This window comes from Dermochelys coriacea, chromosome 1 (genome assembly GCF_009764565.3).
Source record: "Dermochelys coriacea isolate rDerCor1 chromosome 1, rDerCor1.pri.v4, whole genome shotgun sequence".
Lineage (NCBI taxonomy): Eukaryota > Metazoa > Chordata > Testudines > Dermochelyidae > Dermochelys > Dermochelys coriacea.
Genome location: NC_050068.2, coordinates 21,409,797 through 21,426,085, shown reverse-complemented (window position 1 = coordinate 21,426,085; position 16,289 = coordinate 21,409,797). Strand labels below are relative to the sequence as shown.

General features: G+C 44.1%; 1 protein-coding gene across 2 annotated transcripts in view; it reads left to right on the top strand.

The window, feature by feature from the left end:
• Nucleotides 1–16,289, top strand: part of ME3 (malic enzyme 3) — a 180,344-nt gene that overhangs the window by 141,430 nt on the left and 22,625 nt on the right. For both annotated transcript variants that reach the window (XM_038383493.2, XM_043504131.1), the window contains exon 7: nucleotides 11,504–11,613. In XM_038383493.2, coding sequence (XP_038239421.1) covers nucleotides 11,504–11,613 — 110 coding nt within the window. The remainder of the gene's footprint in view (nucleotides 1–11,503; nucleotides 11,614–16,289) is intronic.

Sequence of the window (16,289 nt, the reverse complement as noted above, 5' to 3'; positions counted from 1 at the left end):
CGTAACCTCCTCTGAAGCCATCACCCATGTAATTCTGTAGACTAGTGTGAGGTCCTCGTAGATTCTGTACTTGAACACCCAGTTAGTTAAGGTGAGGAAAAAAGCTAGAAGTTTGGATCTAATCCTATTGCTTGCAGACCTGGCCATAGTGATCCACACATTTGTAACCTCTAGGCTGGACTATTGCAATTCTCTTTATCTAGGAAAAGTAGCAAGTAGTCAGATTTATTGCTTAAAGTCAATACAAAGCATAGTATAGCATAGTCCAGGAAGAAAGCTCAGTACGATACCAGTTTCCGGGAAGCCATTTTGTGCAGTGTTGTTAAATTCACATTACACAAAATGTGTGCTCCCTTCCTTGTCATTGTTTTGGATACTAGCATTCCAGGTACTAGCCCATGAAAGTACCTCCCTAACTTGTACTAAAACATATACTGAATGGATCTTGATTTTGACATGTTTTCTATCCGCTTATGCCATATGCTGAATTGTACTATTGCAAGGGATTGTGGGATGTAGCTTAGCATGAGGGAACAGAACTCTGGGAAAAACATAGACCCATTCAACTCTTATAACTGCCAGGCATTTGTATAATGTGGTATATACTAACTAGATGTGCATGGCATCAGTCCTGGTTACCAGAGAGACAGTCTCATCCGCTGCAAGCAGGTCCTCCCACAACAGCTGCATTCCACCAGAACAGTGGTTCACTCAACCAATAGGAGGAGGCTTGTGACCATGGGAGACAGGAGCTGGACCAGGAACATGGAACTCGCTGCCAGAACAAAGAGTGACCATTGAACCTAGCTGCACTTAGAGCCAAATACAAAACCTGCTTTAGCACCCTCAATCTCACTGATTCATAAAAAAACAAAACATAAGCCTGCTTCTTGATGGCATTGGGGGAAGAGAGAGAACTTCATCCTCTTCTGTGTTTGCATACTATAACAATGAGGTCTCTATAAGCATTCAAGGAATGAATGGATGGATAGGAGGGGACTTGGCATGTATGATCCGCTTTAGGCTGAGAAATAAAAGTCATATTGATGGCAAAGTTTGCAGAGTGCTCCTCGCCAAAATCTCTAGCTGGTGAGCACAGAATTAAGAATTCATTAGGGTTTAGTCCTTAGTAGCCTCTGCTCCTACCATCCATGAGTTTGCTGCTTAAACTTGGAATTGTTTTAAGCCCCATGCCATTCCCATAGTCCATGGACTCCTGCCGTTGAGAGAAGGCTTCGCCAAATAGCTGGGGTTTGCAGCATGCTATGGAAATAGACACACCTGGGCTTGTTCCATGAGCGCTCAGATCACTTCTACCTTCTGATCTCTTATATGATCATGCTTTGGGATTGCCAGCACTTAATCAGACTTTCCCAGTGGTGCACAAGCTCTGGTCTGTAAAGCTGTTTCTTGTAGCTAAGTGAAGACCTAAAACCAATGTTCAGAAGTGCTCATACACTTATTTTCTACATTTGATTTGTACTCAAGTTGTGAATTCACACAGCTTTGCCCACCCACACAGCCTAGATGTGTGTGCACATCAGGTGTTTTGCACATCTGCAGAAGTTCATACAGAGCCCTGAGCATGGACTTTAAAAATGTGCACCTGAAACTAGCCTTGCCGATTTGCAATCCATATAATTGCCCAGTTCTCATGCACTAAACCAGTCCTGCAGTGTTTCACCTGCAACTCCAAAACAGCCCATTTTAAAAAATATTTTTAAATAAAAAATGTGTTTAATATAAGTGTTTGTAAACCTCCTTTATTTTTATTTTTATTTTTTGCTACTCATACCTACATTTCTGTCCTAAGGTGCCTGAAATCCTTTGAGTCTGTCTTCTGCTCTTTGGAAGGAGGGCTGAGAAACACAAAAACAGTCTCCCAAAACGTAACGTTTAACAGCCAGCAAAGATGAAAACTACTCATGCAAACTGGAAAGGCACCTTTACATAAAGAGAATTACATGAGCAGATAGTCCCAATAAATACACACTTTAATGTGCCCGAGAGGAATGGGAATATATTGAAGTCCAAAACTAGAAGGTCAAGCAATAAAACTGCATTTTACTGGAAAGGGGAAAAACAATCTGCTCAGCGTATCAGTTGGATGGAGATAGGCAATTTGGATGCTGGCATCCATCTCTTCAAGCCTCCCCAGCCAGGTTAAACCAAAATCCCACATACTATATCCTACAGCTTTGCATTACGATAAAGGTACATAAACTCTGGGTGGTTAACTCCTTAGGCACTGAACATGCAGCCAATGAAGTGAGCTGTAGCTCACAAAAGCTTATGCTCAAATAAATTTGTTAGTCTCTAAGGTGCCACAAGTCCTCCTGTTCTTTTTTGCAGATACAGACTAGCACGGCTGCTACTCTGAAACCCATTTTCCTAGGGTTTCAGATGGACTTCAGGAGAGCATGCTGTGGGAGAGCATGCCAAAGAGGAACAAATAGTAGGTAGTGTGAGATTCCTGGAAGGAGCTGTCCTAACTCACCTTGCCTTTCCCCTCCTGGAAAACACTCAGTCCTAATGTGACTCTGTGTTGCTGGTTCCCAACCCTTCCTCAGACTGGGAGCCATAAGTGGGGAGGTGGGGATCCGGAATGGCCATTTGAGAGCTGGTAACATGCCTGCTGGACTGACCTGAGGATTCTCTTCTAACTAGAAGCTGCTGCAGGTGCTCTCTCCCTGGCTGTTCTTGGTTGTTGTCATAAACTTAAGAGTGCTGAAATATAATAGAGCAGATCCTCAAAATCCTTACATTGCTCATTTGGCAGCTGCTTTTCTTAGAGGCATCCTGCACCTGCAGATAATAAAGCAAGTCATGGATGCTTGCAGCCATATCTCACCTGAGGCTCTCACAAGGTTAGCAGAATAGAGCAGGTCAGGCAATGAAGATTTTTTCCTCAGAAATTCTGACAAACATAAATAAACTAAGTTGTGTTGAAAACACCCTCAGAATTGTGACCAGGCTTGGGATGGACCTGATTAAACAAAGCCACAAACGTATTGCTAGGAAGGAGCAGTAAACATTAATGGTGAGATTTTCAAAGCAGCCCCAGTAAATTAGGTGTCTAACTCTCATTTAATTTCAGTGGGATTTGAGTACCTAAATCCCTTAAAATCCTCTGAAAGTCTCAGCATAGTAGTTGTCCTTGAAGCTCATTCCAATGGTGCCAGCTATCGCAATTTTATTGCAAGTCTTGCAATATTGGATGTTTTATGTAAAGACCCAGTTCCTGGAATCCTGTGAGTATGTGAGAACCTCAGATATCATTATTGTTCTTGAGTTTCTAGCCCTCGTGGTTACAGATAAAAAGCTTGAAAATGTGACCTGAGGGTGCCCGAAATCTCACAAACCAGAAGGCAAAGGAAAAGAAAATATTTTTAAAATCTCATGATTGTGGGGATGGGAAGGGCAGACTCATGATTTTTGAACATTTGGGGTTGGCAATATTGATTCCATTCTGAACCTTCAAAAATACCTTGGTGAAAAAAGATTCAGCGATCCATCACTATCCTGCCATACTTGAAGGGACACAGAGAGAAATTAAATATTTATGGAGCATCATACTCTCTTTGCACTGTCCTCAGGGAATGTTTGTTAAAGATAAAAAGAGATGGGAGATCTGATCAAGCCTGTTGGACACTCACCAGACTACTGAATTGCATGTGTCAGCTTGCTGGGGCTGGGCAGAGTTCAGGCGCTGTCCCTGGGTTTGGGCCTCTAGGCACACAATCCAGGAGCAGGCCTCATGTCTAATACCCCTCTTCACAGTGGGAAACCATGATCCAATACTCTAGTGCCATCTCCCTCAAGCCTCCTTAGCGACTCTTGCACGTTCCCCAGAATCCCACTGATGGTGTGAGACTTCTGGTTTAGAGTTTACCTCTTCAGGGCTATGTGAATGTGAAAGCAGACAGGCAGACTTTGCCCAGGATTCTAGAACCCAATTGCTTTTTACCCTGGTAGCACAAGAAATATATAGATACATGCAAAATAATAAACACACCTATACAAATTTCCTTGCTTCAGTTTCCTCACCTCTCAGGAGAGTTCTTTGGGAGTAGGCCAGAATCCTCTCAGGAAGTCAGGATCCTTCCTCATCCCTTTTGCACATGGCTTCTCTTCCAGAATATGGAATAAATCAATCAACCAATCAATCCCCCTCTCTCTCAAATGGCTGCTGAGAGACCCTCTCTTTTATAACGTGTAGCCCAATGTTTCTCAGACTGGGGGTCCTGACCCAAAAGGGAGTTGCAAGACTATTGTGGGAGGGGTTGCGAGAGTGGCGGCTGCTGGCCAGGTGCCCAGCTCTGAAGGCAACGCCACCACCAGCAGCAATGCAGAAGTAAGGGTGGCATGGGATGGAGGGGGATCGTCACAGCCAGAAATATTTTCAAATGGGGTCTCAGCAGCCCCTTTGTCAAGTGACTCCCTGATCAGGTGATCAGAATCCTCTACCAGCTAATCTATTACTTAGTTACTAACTCACCTGGGTAAACTGATCCTTCTGGTTAGGAGCCAGCCTGCTGTCTCGAATGATTCCATTTCAATGGGAGAACACTTAAGCTAACAACCCTTTATTATTGTTTTACTACCCCTTGGTCTTCCAGTTCAATGTGGAGGTAAAAGGACAACAGAGAAAGTAAACAAAGTGCACATTCAAAATGGAGGCTGCAGTCTGGCTCAGATACTCATAACCAGCCCCTCAGTCTCAAACAGAATTCATAAACTGTACATAGACAATTTCCTCTTATCATCACATCTGCCTACTATTGGAGAGGAATGTGTGTGGTAGGAAAAGATTTATGTGCCTGACACAGAAAAGAAATTGTTCAGGAGTAATTAATCCTCATGAAAATATGATCCCATAGTCATAGAGACCTTCCCACGATTGTGATGTTTGAAGTGCTGGTTGCACAAATTATTGCTGTGCAAGAACACCATTTTTACTAACCAATTAATGTTAATTCAGAGGTCAGACTGATTTTAATGGAAATAGCTTGCAATTTTTAGTGCAAAATACCAGGCATGCCTAGTTAAAGATTTGCTAATCCCATTGTTTGTGTAGTATTTGAGGTTTCATTGCGCCAAGAGGAGACCTACCTCACAGTCCAATTGTGGTGTTTTTCTTCAGCCCTGGCGAATGTCAGCACATGTTAAAGGTGATGTGGCATTTGGCTGATCATCACTTTTTCCCTTGCAAGTGCAAAACCACTCACTTGGCCGATAAACGATAAGAGAATTATATTTGCCAGATACTTGCCATGTTATTCATTCCTTTAACATATTCCATGGGAACCCAGACTACTCCTTTTAGCTGCCAAGCTTTAGTGGAGGAGAGAAATTTGGAAGCTTCACATTTAGTGGGGAGGGACATTGGTCAGTGGTCAGTGTTTTGGAGGAATTGTGATATTAGATATTTCCTCCCTAGCTTCCAGAATTAAAGATGTGAAAAGATGAAAAGTGCATGGAACTTGTAACAGCTCCATCCCCAAAATATACTATGCAACTCCCAAATAATTGGCAGCAGATTGGTGGCCTCTGGAAGGGAATTAAAAAGATTAGCAAGGTATTTCAGTTGAAACCACATGGTCTCCGACCCTTTGAAACCTTATGGGGCAAGGAAAAGAATGTATCCTGTTAGAAATGGGTGTCAAGCTCTTTCCTTGTGTGTGCTTCACTCGATGTTTACACCATGTATTTCCCCAATGTTGTTCTGCTTTGTCCCATTTAGCTATAATTATACAAACCATTTTATAAGTGGTATGAAAACTAGTTTCATCCAGCTAAATATTTTTGGCAGGTCTAAGGCAGTTCATTGACATTGAAATTCAAAGCCCTTCGGCTCTTTTGAAAATCCAACCTTATGATCTAACATTTGCGGGGAGGGAGGGGGAAGGTGATTATAATGGTAATGTGGAGCACTCTGTACCTGAAGCAGAGCTAACGCACATCATTCCAAAGAGAAGACCAAATGAGATTAGAAATAGCTGGTTTACCACAGTAAGGCTTGACGGGTCCATCAGCCTATAGAAGTTTTGCTGGGTTCTACAGCTCCAGAGACGACTCTGTCTTCGATAGGGTAAATGCCCCTCAATTGCAGCTGTGGACAGCCCAATAAAAACAATTATTAAAGCAGTTTTTTAATAATCCACACCCCCTTCCTCTTGGAGAGAGGAGGAAAGGCTAGATACCGTGGATGCTGGTTGTGTTGCTGCACTGATGGAAGGCACCCAGATATTAGAAAGGATTTAGGGGTCATAGTGGTCAAACAACTGAACGCGAGCGCCCAGGGCGAGGCTGTGGCAAAAAGAGCCAATGTGATTCTTGGGAGCATAAAGAGGGGAGTAGTGAGAAGGCAGGTTATTTTGCCTCTTTGGTGAAATTGATAGTAGAATACAAAAAACTTAATGATTAGGCTGCTGGTGTCCTGAGACCACTGGCTATCGTGCTTGCTGACCAATATTGTCTCCTTGTTTCTTTGTACTCCCCTGTTTGTTTCTGTATCCATCTGCTGTCTCTTGTCTTGTTATTTAGATTGTAAGCCCATTGGGGCAGGGCCTGTCTTTTTGTTTGTACAGCATCTACCAGGCAATAAGATAATGCATCCGATGAAGTGAGCTGTAGCTCACGAAAGCTTATGCTCAAATAAATTTGTTAGTCTCTAAGGTGCAACAAGTACTCCTTTTCTTTTTGCGAATACAGACTAACACGGCTGCTACTCTGAAACAAATAATTATGATACTGACTACAGTTCTGGTGTCCACATTGTAAAAAGAATGTTGACAAATTGGAGAGGGTGCAGAAAAGAGCTGCACAAATAATTTGAGGGCTGGAGGAAACGCCTTATAGTGAGATGCTTAAAGCTCTCAATCTGTTTATTTCATCAAAAAGAAGCTTGAGAGGCAACTTGATTACAGGGTATGAGTACCTTCACGGGGAGAAAACACTGGGTATTAAAGGCTCTTCAATTTAGTGGAAAAGAGACAACAAGAACCAGTGGCTGGCAGCTGAATCCATGCAAATACAAATGAGAAATAAGGCGCAAATTTGGGTGACAAACCACTGGGGAACAAACTGCAAAGGGAAGTAGTGGATTCTCCATCTCCTGATGTCTTCAAATCAAGACTGGATGCCTTTCTGGAAAGGCTGTGTTAGCCAAACATACATCCTTGGGCTCAGTACAAGGACAGCTGGGTGTAATGTTATGGCCTGGGCTATACAGGAGGTCAAACTAGATGATCTGATGATTCCTTCTGACTTAACATCTAAGAATATATGAAACCACGGTGATGGGTGCACAGTTTAAGAACGCAAAGAGAACAGACTAGAATATGCATTCTCCAGCCATTCCCAGGGATGGAGTCCACAGCCCTTTGGATGGTGTGATAAAGAGGTGTGATAAAGAGAGTGGGAGAGGGAGGAGGATGTTCAGGAAATATTGTGTCAGGGGCCATTGACCACTGGAAACATCAGTGGCGGGCCACACACATTCAACTCACCTGCCGGGGGGGCACAGAGGCTCCGGGCTTCCCTCCGCAGTGGGGCGAGCCAGCGCTCGCGGCTCCAGCCCCATGTGGGGGGAGCCGAAACTCGGTACACCTCCATGAGGACTGGCTCGCCCTGCCGTGGTGGGGGAAGCCCTGAGTCCCCCTCCCACTCTCCAGTGGGTGAGTTGAACATGTGTGGCCCGCAAGAAGATTAAAACGAGCAAGGGGCTGGATCTGGCCCGCAGGCCGTAGGTTCCCCACCCCTGCTCTAGACAGTAAGGACAATTCTTTCAAAAGCAGCCCCTTGGTTTGGTTGCTTCTGTTTTGGGAGGACTGATCTGAGGCACCCTGGGCGTGATTTTCAGAAGTGCTTAGCACCCCCACCCCAGCTGTAATTCCTGGGAGCTGTGGGTGTCCAGCACCTCTGAAAATGTCTGTCTCTCATTAGATTGTGAGCTGCATAAGGCAGGACTGGGACCTTCCCTTCTGTTTGGAAAGCTCCTAGCTCGTTATGGCCACTACAACTAATAATACAGATTTTTGTGAAAGGAAGGATGGTCTTGTAGCTAAGGCCATGGGGCAGGCTTCCTGTGTGACCTGAAGCAACTCTCTTAATTGCTCTGTGCTCAATTGCTCATCAGTAAAAGTGGGATAATAATGCTTCCCTCCTTTGCAACAGTGTTGTGAGGAGAAATCTGCTGTTCTCTGTGAGGCGCTCGGATACTACAGTGCCAAGCATCAGGGAAAAGTCTATACCTAAGTAAATAGGTGCCTAGATGTAGCCAACCATGTAAGAAAATGTTGGTCTGGGTGACTTGCCCAAGGTCACACAGTGAGTCAGTGTAAATGATAGGAATAGGACCCAGTCCTGATATATGATCTCCAGCTACAACCATTACACAGGCCCAGGTATCTGAAATGTGGACTTGCTTTGTTGCTCTGCCAACTTGTGACTTAGGGCTTGTTTACACCGAGCCTTAGTGTATGACAAATCAAGGTGTGAATCTACAGCACACTCGCTTGCGGCACACTAACTGGCTGTGTGGACCCTGCTACCGTGCACTAAAAGTTCTCTAGTATGCTTTGATGTATTAGCAATGTTATGTTTCAGCAACACCCAGAAACATTAGATTAAAAACATAAAATGTTCTTGCTGGAAGATTGCAACATAACACTTCTTCGTTGCTTAGAATGCAGAAAACACAAGAGCCCCAAAACAGAGAGAAACAAAGCAGGCTGCTTCCTAAAAATTGAGTGGCACAACTCACCTAGCTTACTGCCTACAGACTGATTCTTCCCTACAGAGCCCTCTAGCCTGCCAGCAGGACCAGGGTATAGAGTGGCAGCTTGTGATTTTTACAGTTTTCAATATACCACAAGCAGTACCCCACAGCACACTACAGAACTTTTAGTGCCTGGTAGCAGGGTCCACACAGCCAATTAGTGCCCAGCAAGCTAGGAGCACTGTAGATTTACACCCCAACTTGCCATGCATTAAGAGCTTGCCATGCACTACCACTTTTGTAGTATAATTTATGTCATTCAGGGGTGTGAACAAAACACTGACATGGAGAACAGGACAATGCTTTTTATAGATCAGTTCTGTGTATTGAACTAAAAAGAGGAAGAAAAAGACCAGTGGAAAAGGGGACTGACTGCAAATGAATTTTTCAAAAGAAATGTAGGTGCTTAGGAGCCTCAGTCTCATTGAAAGTTAATGTGCCTTAGGCTTCTAAGTGCCTAAGTCACTTTAGAAATGGGATGCAGGTGCCTAAGTCATTATACACTTTTTGACAAATGTTACTCTATATCTCTTGAGGGGCAGGACAAGTGGGGAGAGAGAAAGTTGGCAGGGCTGGCTCTTAGAGAGGCCAGATGGTTTATAAAACATGTCTGACCAGCCTGATTAAATTTCTCATGACGGAGTACTAAATAGGGACAATAAATGGGCTTGTCATTGTCTCCTTGCCGACAGACATGGTAGAAATTGAAAGTAGCAAAAAAAAGAAAAATCTGGGACACTCTGAGAAAGCCTGAGCCTAGCCACTCAGAGAGTTGTGAATGGAGCTTTTGATGGCTGTAATCTTGGCTTTTAAACAAAGCATGATTTGCCTGGTATCACTTTCTAGTTTAAGGCATTGGTGTCCCACTTTTTCATGTCAAATGTCAATGGCAAAAGGGAGAGACTGGCTGGGAGGTATGAATGGCAGTGCTGCCTTTGCATTGCTTAAGGTCCCAGAGAGGGTCATTTTTGTAATAGCGCAACAGCCATTTAGCCTCCTTTGACATAACTATAGCACTGAGGTTGCTAATCGCTGCATTGCTCCTTCCTCATGCTCCTGCCGTTGGCTGGTGATGGTTATCACTTTCTCTCTTATTTTACTAGTTTAGCAGTGAAGACAGGAGTCACATGACTGTTGAAAGTTTAAAGAGACACATAAATCTGAAATCATACTGCTGTCTGGAAAAAAATTATCTACAAGTAACAGCTAGCATGACTGTAACAGAAAGAGATTAGGGGAAGAGAACTATTTTCCTCTAATTCGTTTACTTTGTGTTTTTTGTATAACCTGTTGTTTGTGTTTCAATCTTCCTCAGTGCAACATGGGAGAGAGGAACATTTTTGAATGTAGGAGAATGTAGTAGTCAAATACACAATGGTAGGGGTATCAGAGGCTGGTACATGCAGTGATGCAAACAGCTTTGAACTCATTTCTTTCAAGCACCTAGATTTTAAGTGGACTCTTGATGGTGTCCTTTTAACTGATATTTCTTTTGTAGGCAGGGTACTGTCTTTCTAAAGAAATAAACTGAATCAAGCACAAAAGTTGATTTCCTTACCTTTCTAAGATTTGCATGCAAACTCTCCTTTGAAAATTGGTCAGTTTAATATTTAATATGATCCCAAATACATATTCAATGTCCCTTGTGGATGGGACTTTGTAGTACTACTACTTAGTCCTTCTGTAGTGCCTTCCCGTTGGGGATCTTGCACAGATTCACAAACATGAATGCACTGATACTCAGAATACCCTTGTTAGAGAAGTATTGTTGTCCCCATGGGGAAACTGAGGCACAGAGCGGTTAAGTGATTTGCCCTAGATTATGTGACAAATCAGTGACAGACCAAGTAACCGAATTAACATGTCCTGCTTCCTCTGCCTTAGCCATAATTCCTTCTGTATAATCAGTACAAATGGGAAGGATAATCTCATGCTTAAAACACAGGCACGGAGTCAGCAAGTCGGGGTCCAATTTCTATCTCTGTACTGACTCCCTATGTGACCTTGGGAAGTCACCTAATTTTTCTGTGCCTCTTTTTCCTCCATTTGAAAATTTCTCTATCTCCAGGTGTGACGTTGTGAGGCTTCACTCATTGTCATTTCTGGAGCATATTGAGATACTCAGATGGGAGGGCCTGTTACAGTGCAAATTAAAGTACATTTCCCTAGCGTGGCTGCCAAGTCTCTGGGCAGGTTGACATTATGGGGCTAAGTCGACCTAAGTTATGCAACTCCAGCTACATGAATAACATAGCTGGAATTGACGTACCTTAGGTCGACTTATTGCAATGTCTACTTACCTTATGCTATTGCAGTGACTTACCTTATGCTTCTCTTTCTGGTGGAGTACTGGAGTCAACGGGAGAGCGATCAGCGGTCAATTTAGTGGGTCTAGACCCGCTGAGTCGACGGGAGAGCGATCAGCGGTCGATTTAGCGGGTCTAGACCCGCTAAATCAACCCCTGGTGGATCAATCGCTGTGTGTCAATCCCCTGATAAGTGGAGACAAACCCGCTGATTAGAGTGGATGATTTTGATGTCTAACATAGGCACTCTCAATGTACCACTTCCTTGGATGGTTATCTCCACTAGTCTTTTTTCTATATATATTTTCTGTACATACAGCCATGTTGTCTTAATAACATTTTTTTGGCAGATATAGACTTCTCTTCCTGTGTTGTGGAGATTTTTATTCACTTCTAATTGTCCTTTAAACTACAGGTATGGCATGAATTGCTTGATCCAGTTTGAAGATTTTGCCAATGCCAACGCTTTCCGTCTTCTCAACAAATACCGCAACAGATATTGTACATTCAACGATGACATTCAGGGTAAGTTCCAGTGAAATCCTGACCGATTCACAGGGAAATGCAACTGAGTTCACAAGGCCATTAAATATACTGAGCTCAAATTTCCACTGAGCCTGATAGAGCTTATATCCAAGCAATAACAATGTAAACAAAAGCACAGAAATGTATTTTGAAAAGTGTGCCTGCCATTTCCAGTAACCTAGCTGCTCTGCAAATTTCTGCAGCAGTTGTCACTGCGAGAAAATGTACCATATATGCTCTCCCAGTGCTTTAGTTAGTTCAGAGAGTTGTCTTAATTTTCTGCAATCTAGTTGAGACAATAAAAATGATACTTAGCAGTTATGTAGGGCTTTTAGTCTTCAAATGCTGTGCAAGCCTAAACCTCGCAATCCCCCTGTGCTATTATCTTCCCGGTTGGCTTCCTCCTTGTATACAGCTTCTACAGTCCGCCCCACTGGGGTAAATCCCAGTTAAATGGAGCAACTCTGGGTATTCACTAAGGAAACTAAGAGCAGAATTTTCCCCAAAGAGATTAATGTGACTCTTCCAAAACCACAGAACAGAGAGAGTGACAAAGCTGGGATTAGAACACCTGTCCTGTCTCAGTCCCAGAGTCCACAACACCCCCTGTTTTCCTCAACACATGGAAGGGAGTGAGTATCAAAGCTGGTGTTGTCCCAGTCTGGTGCTCAGATCATTACACCTCATTGCTCTTTCTCCCTAATGAATGCATAAATTCTTCCTTTTCTTGACAGATGCACTGCCAATGTTTCACATGTGGGGATTTTTTGTTTCTTTTAAGTCTCTATGATAAATACCCTCCCACCCTATCAAGTTAAGAGCAGAATCTTCCTATCACATTAGAAACTGGCCACCCTTTTCCTCTCCTTCTTGTCTCCTCGCCTTTTTCTTCCTTTTCTAGTCCTGACTGACACACGCAGGAATTTCAGAGGGTTGATCTTAATCAGCTATTTGCAAACAATGGGACTTGTCCTAATCTGTCTCTGAAAAAGATTGAAAGGAAATGTTGTGCCAGTTCCAGTTTTGCACAAGGCCTGTCCCTACACAAGGTGCTTCCCAGAGGTATCTATGTACACACTCCTTCCAGCAACATCCTGCAATGCTGTCTAACAGGTCCTTCACAGCGATGAAGGTCCAAGAGTAATCAGTCCCCCAGAGGGATTTTGGGGGATGAAGGTATATGGGAGAGAGAGGTAGGATGAGCAGTCATCCTGGAAGAAGCATGTTCTGAGGAGGGATTTGGTGGAGACATGTCAGACTGGGAAAGAGAGACGTGGAGTAACGGGGAAGAAGTCCAAGTGACAAAGAGTAGGAGAAGGACACAAAAGGGGATTGTAGGTCCATGCAGCTTGGGTGGAGTTAAGAGGACAGAGGAAGGAGGTGAGAACAGACTAGAAAGTAGGAGCCAAATTTTGCAAGGCCTTGAGAGCAGGACAAAGCTTAAGTTTGATTTTTTTTTTTTGCGGGGGGGGGAATGTGGAGCTAGTAAAGAGATTAATGGGCTTGGTTGGAGCACAGGGGGAATGGATTGAAGAGGGATGAGACAGGTGTCTGGGGGATGGGGGAGAGATCAGTAAGCCAGAGAAGAGGGGCTCGGATGCTGTGGTGATAAGTATCTAGGCAGAGTGCAAAGGAGAAAACTGTGGTCCGGACAAGGGATTTTGGTGAGGGTTAGGCAGATTTTTTTGAGATTTGCAAAGGGAAAAGGGGCAGGATTTGGTGACTGTCAGTGCGAGGGAAGAGAGGAAGGAGATGAAAAGGGCATGGTAGCTCTGAGACTGGGGGACAGGGCAGATGGTGTGAAGAGTCCATCTAGGGAGAGGATTAACACCCTCTCTGAGGTGACCCCACAGTTGAGTGCCTGGGAGCAAACTCTGGATCTAACTCACCAGGGCACCCCCTGGCAGCACTGCTGTCTGGTTCCACTGTGAAGGACGGCAGGATTTGGGGGTGGCCCAGCGGGGCTCTGCCAGCACACAGGTATTGGCTGGTCTCCTCAGTTAGACATGTGCAGTTGCACATGTGCATCTTTGAAGATCTGGGCCTTAGGAAATTGGCTCATAGGCAAAAATCCCCACATGCTAAAGCAATAGACACTTCCCGCTTTCCAAACTTCCTGATCTCCCCTACAACAAAACACAAAGCTGGGGCTGGTTACATTGTGGCAGATGAGGAAACAACTGTTCATTAATTATTTGGGTAGCCATGAGCTGAGTCAGGGAAGCTAACCATTGTTTTGTGGGCTTATGAGGTTGCCTTTTAATTGTTTGTCAGACAACAAAAGGGGGGGAGGACAAGTCCAGATGTGTGTGTGAATGCATCCCAGGAAGCTTCTTCGAGGCCTCTCTACATTCAGTTACGCTGACTTGAACTCATACTATCTTGTAATTCTCATCCCCTTACCCATCCCGTCTGAATTTGGCCACTGAGTCTAAACCAGGATAACCTATATTCCACAAAGGTGTAGTGCAGGTGTGGGATAAAGTAGGGGGAGTCTGACTTTAATTCATACCCTCCTGTTTTCTGCTTTTCCTGCTGTGCCCCTTTCTTCTGATCCCTTTGTATCACAGGCCTTGTCTACACTTCAAAGTTGTGCCAATTTAACTTAAATCGGGTTTTAAATGATTTAGTTAAACCAGTGCTCAGTGTGTTAGACACTCTTGCTTCAGTTTAGCTCAAGTCATTAAGGAATAGATTTACTTCAACCTGAATCCTACTTATATGGATTTAACTTAACAGTGTCCATACAGGGGTTTGCACGGGTTTAACAAAATCAGATTTAAAAACACGCTGTTAGCTAAAATGGTGCAACCAGGCTAGAGTTGCACCAGTTCAAGCTTCTTGGCCAAAGTCACAGGGGAAATTCACCATCAGTAAGTGCATATGAATCTAAGGCCTGTAAACATATAAGAGTTAGGTTGCTATAGCTGTGTTGAGCAGGGGGTGTGAAAAAAACCACATATCTATGCTACCCCCAGTGTAGACAAAGCTATGTTGACAGAAGAGTGCTGCTGTCACCATAACTACCATCGTTTGGGGAGGCAGTACAGCCATGGAAAAACCCATTCCATTGGAGTAGGCCACATCTACACTGCGGGGTTGTCCCGGTTTAGTCTCAGTAGTGGAGATGCAGCCAAATGGGAATCTAAGAGGCTTAGCAGGTCTGACGAACACCCATACTGAAGGTGTGTGAAGAATGTATAAATCCCACCTCTCAGAATCCCTTCGGCCTCCCTTTCTTTGCCCCTGGGTGGCTGAGAGAAAAGACACCATTGCCTGAAAGATGACTTCCCACTGTTGTTTGGTTAACAATACTGACTTCCTTCAGAGAGCATCCTAACGCAACACAGTGAGAGTGACTCCGAGGATAAAAACCCTTCCCCTGCCCTGGCCGGCCTGCTAACGCGGAGTGGGAAGTTTGCCATGTATGTATCACAGATGGGAAGAGGTGATTGTTTTTATTATGAAACCCATTAGCCCAGGCCTGAGGCATGGGCTGGCTCACAATGACTGCTGCGTGGGAATTCCCCATTCAGGGTCTGCTCCTCATTTCTCCCTGGGGGTGATGACATCACTGCTTTCCCAGCCTGGTCTCAGTTCATTCATGGGGCAGCAGCTGGGATTTCAGCTACAAGGGATTATTTTTTGACTGTTCCCTCACCCTGCTGAAAAGTCAGGGATGTGCTGAGCAGCAGGATGGAGAGGCAATGGGAATATCCTACCCTTCTGTGGTTTGTGTACATCCCTTACCCACAGACAATGGGGAAGAGAGAGGAGACAATTCAGAACTCCTGCAGTGGGATAAATGTTGTGCACTATTGAGACAGGGCTCCGTACGTTTCTGCCTCATCATGATATAGAGGAAAGCACCTGTTGAATTAAGCAGAAGCCCATCAGAGCCCTGCCTCATGCCAAGGCTAAAGCTACGTGGCCACATGCCTCATTCACTGTGCAGTCGAGAGCTTTGTCTCATTCAGCTCAGCCTTCTAAAGTGTGTGCTAAAGTGTGTGATGACCCCGTGTCATCAAAACCAATAGAAGTCTTTCTGTGGACTTCAATGTGGGTGGCCTGGCTTACACCGCTGAAATTTTTGTGCAACCAGCACACATTTTTCCATGTCTTGAAAAACTTTACACAATAATGGATTAAAGGAACAGGTCTTGCCAGGGCCCCTTGCTTCAGTAAAGGTACTTGTCACATGGAACAGGGCCAAGTAGCTCCACTTATTTGCTGCACACAAAGAATACAGATGACTTTTGTGGGCTCTGATCATCTGCCATGCCCAGAGAAGAACCTAGTAGAATTGGTTGCTGTGCAAAGTGTATCTATGGTTGCAGAAAAAAATATTATGTGCTCTTGACAATTAGTTTCTAGCATTTGATCATGTAATGAAGGGACTGTATCATGCATATAGACATAGGGGCAGAGATAAGGATGCGTGGCTGTCCCTACTTTGACATTTCCTTACTTTTGAGTAACTTGGATGTTCTCTTTACATTAATTTTTTGATGGAATAATATTTACTAAGATTTTTCAAAAGTGACCATTGATTTTGGGTGCTTCTATTTCTGGGTGTCCCTTTTCAGAAAGAGCAGCAAACCTACCCTCTGCAAATGAGACCTCTTCAAGGTATCTGAGGATGAAAACCCCAAATCACTAGCCACTTTTGAAAATCT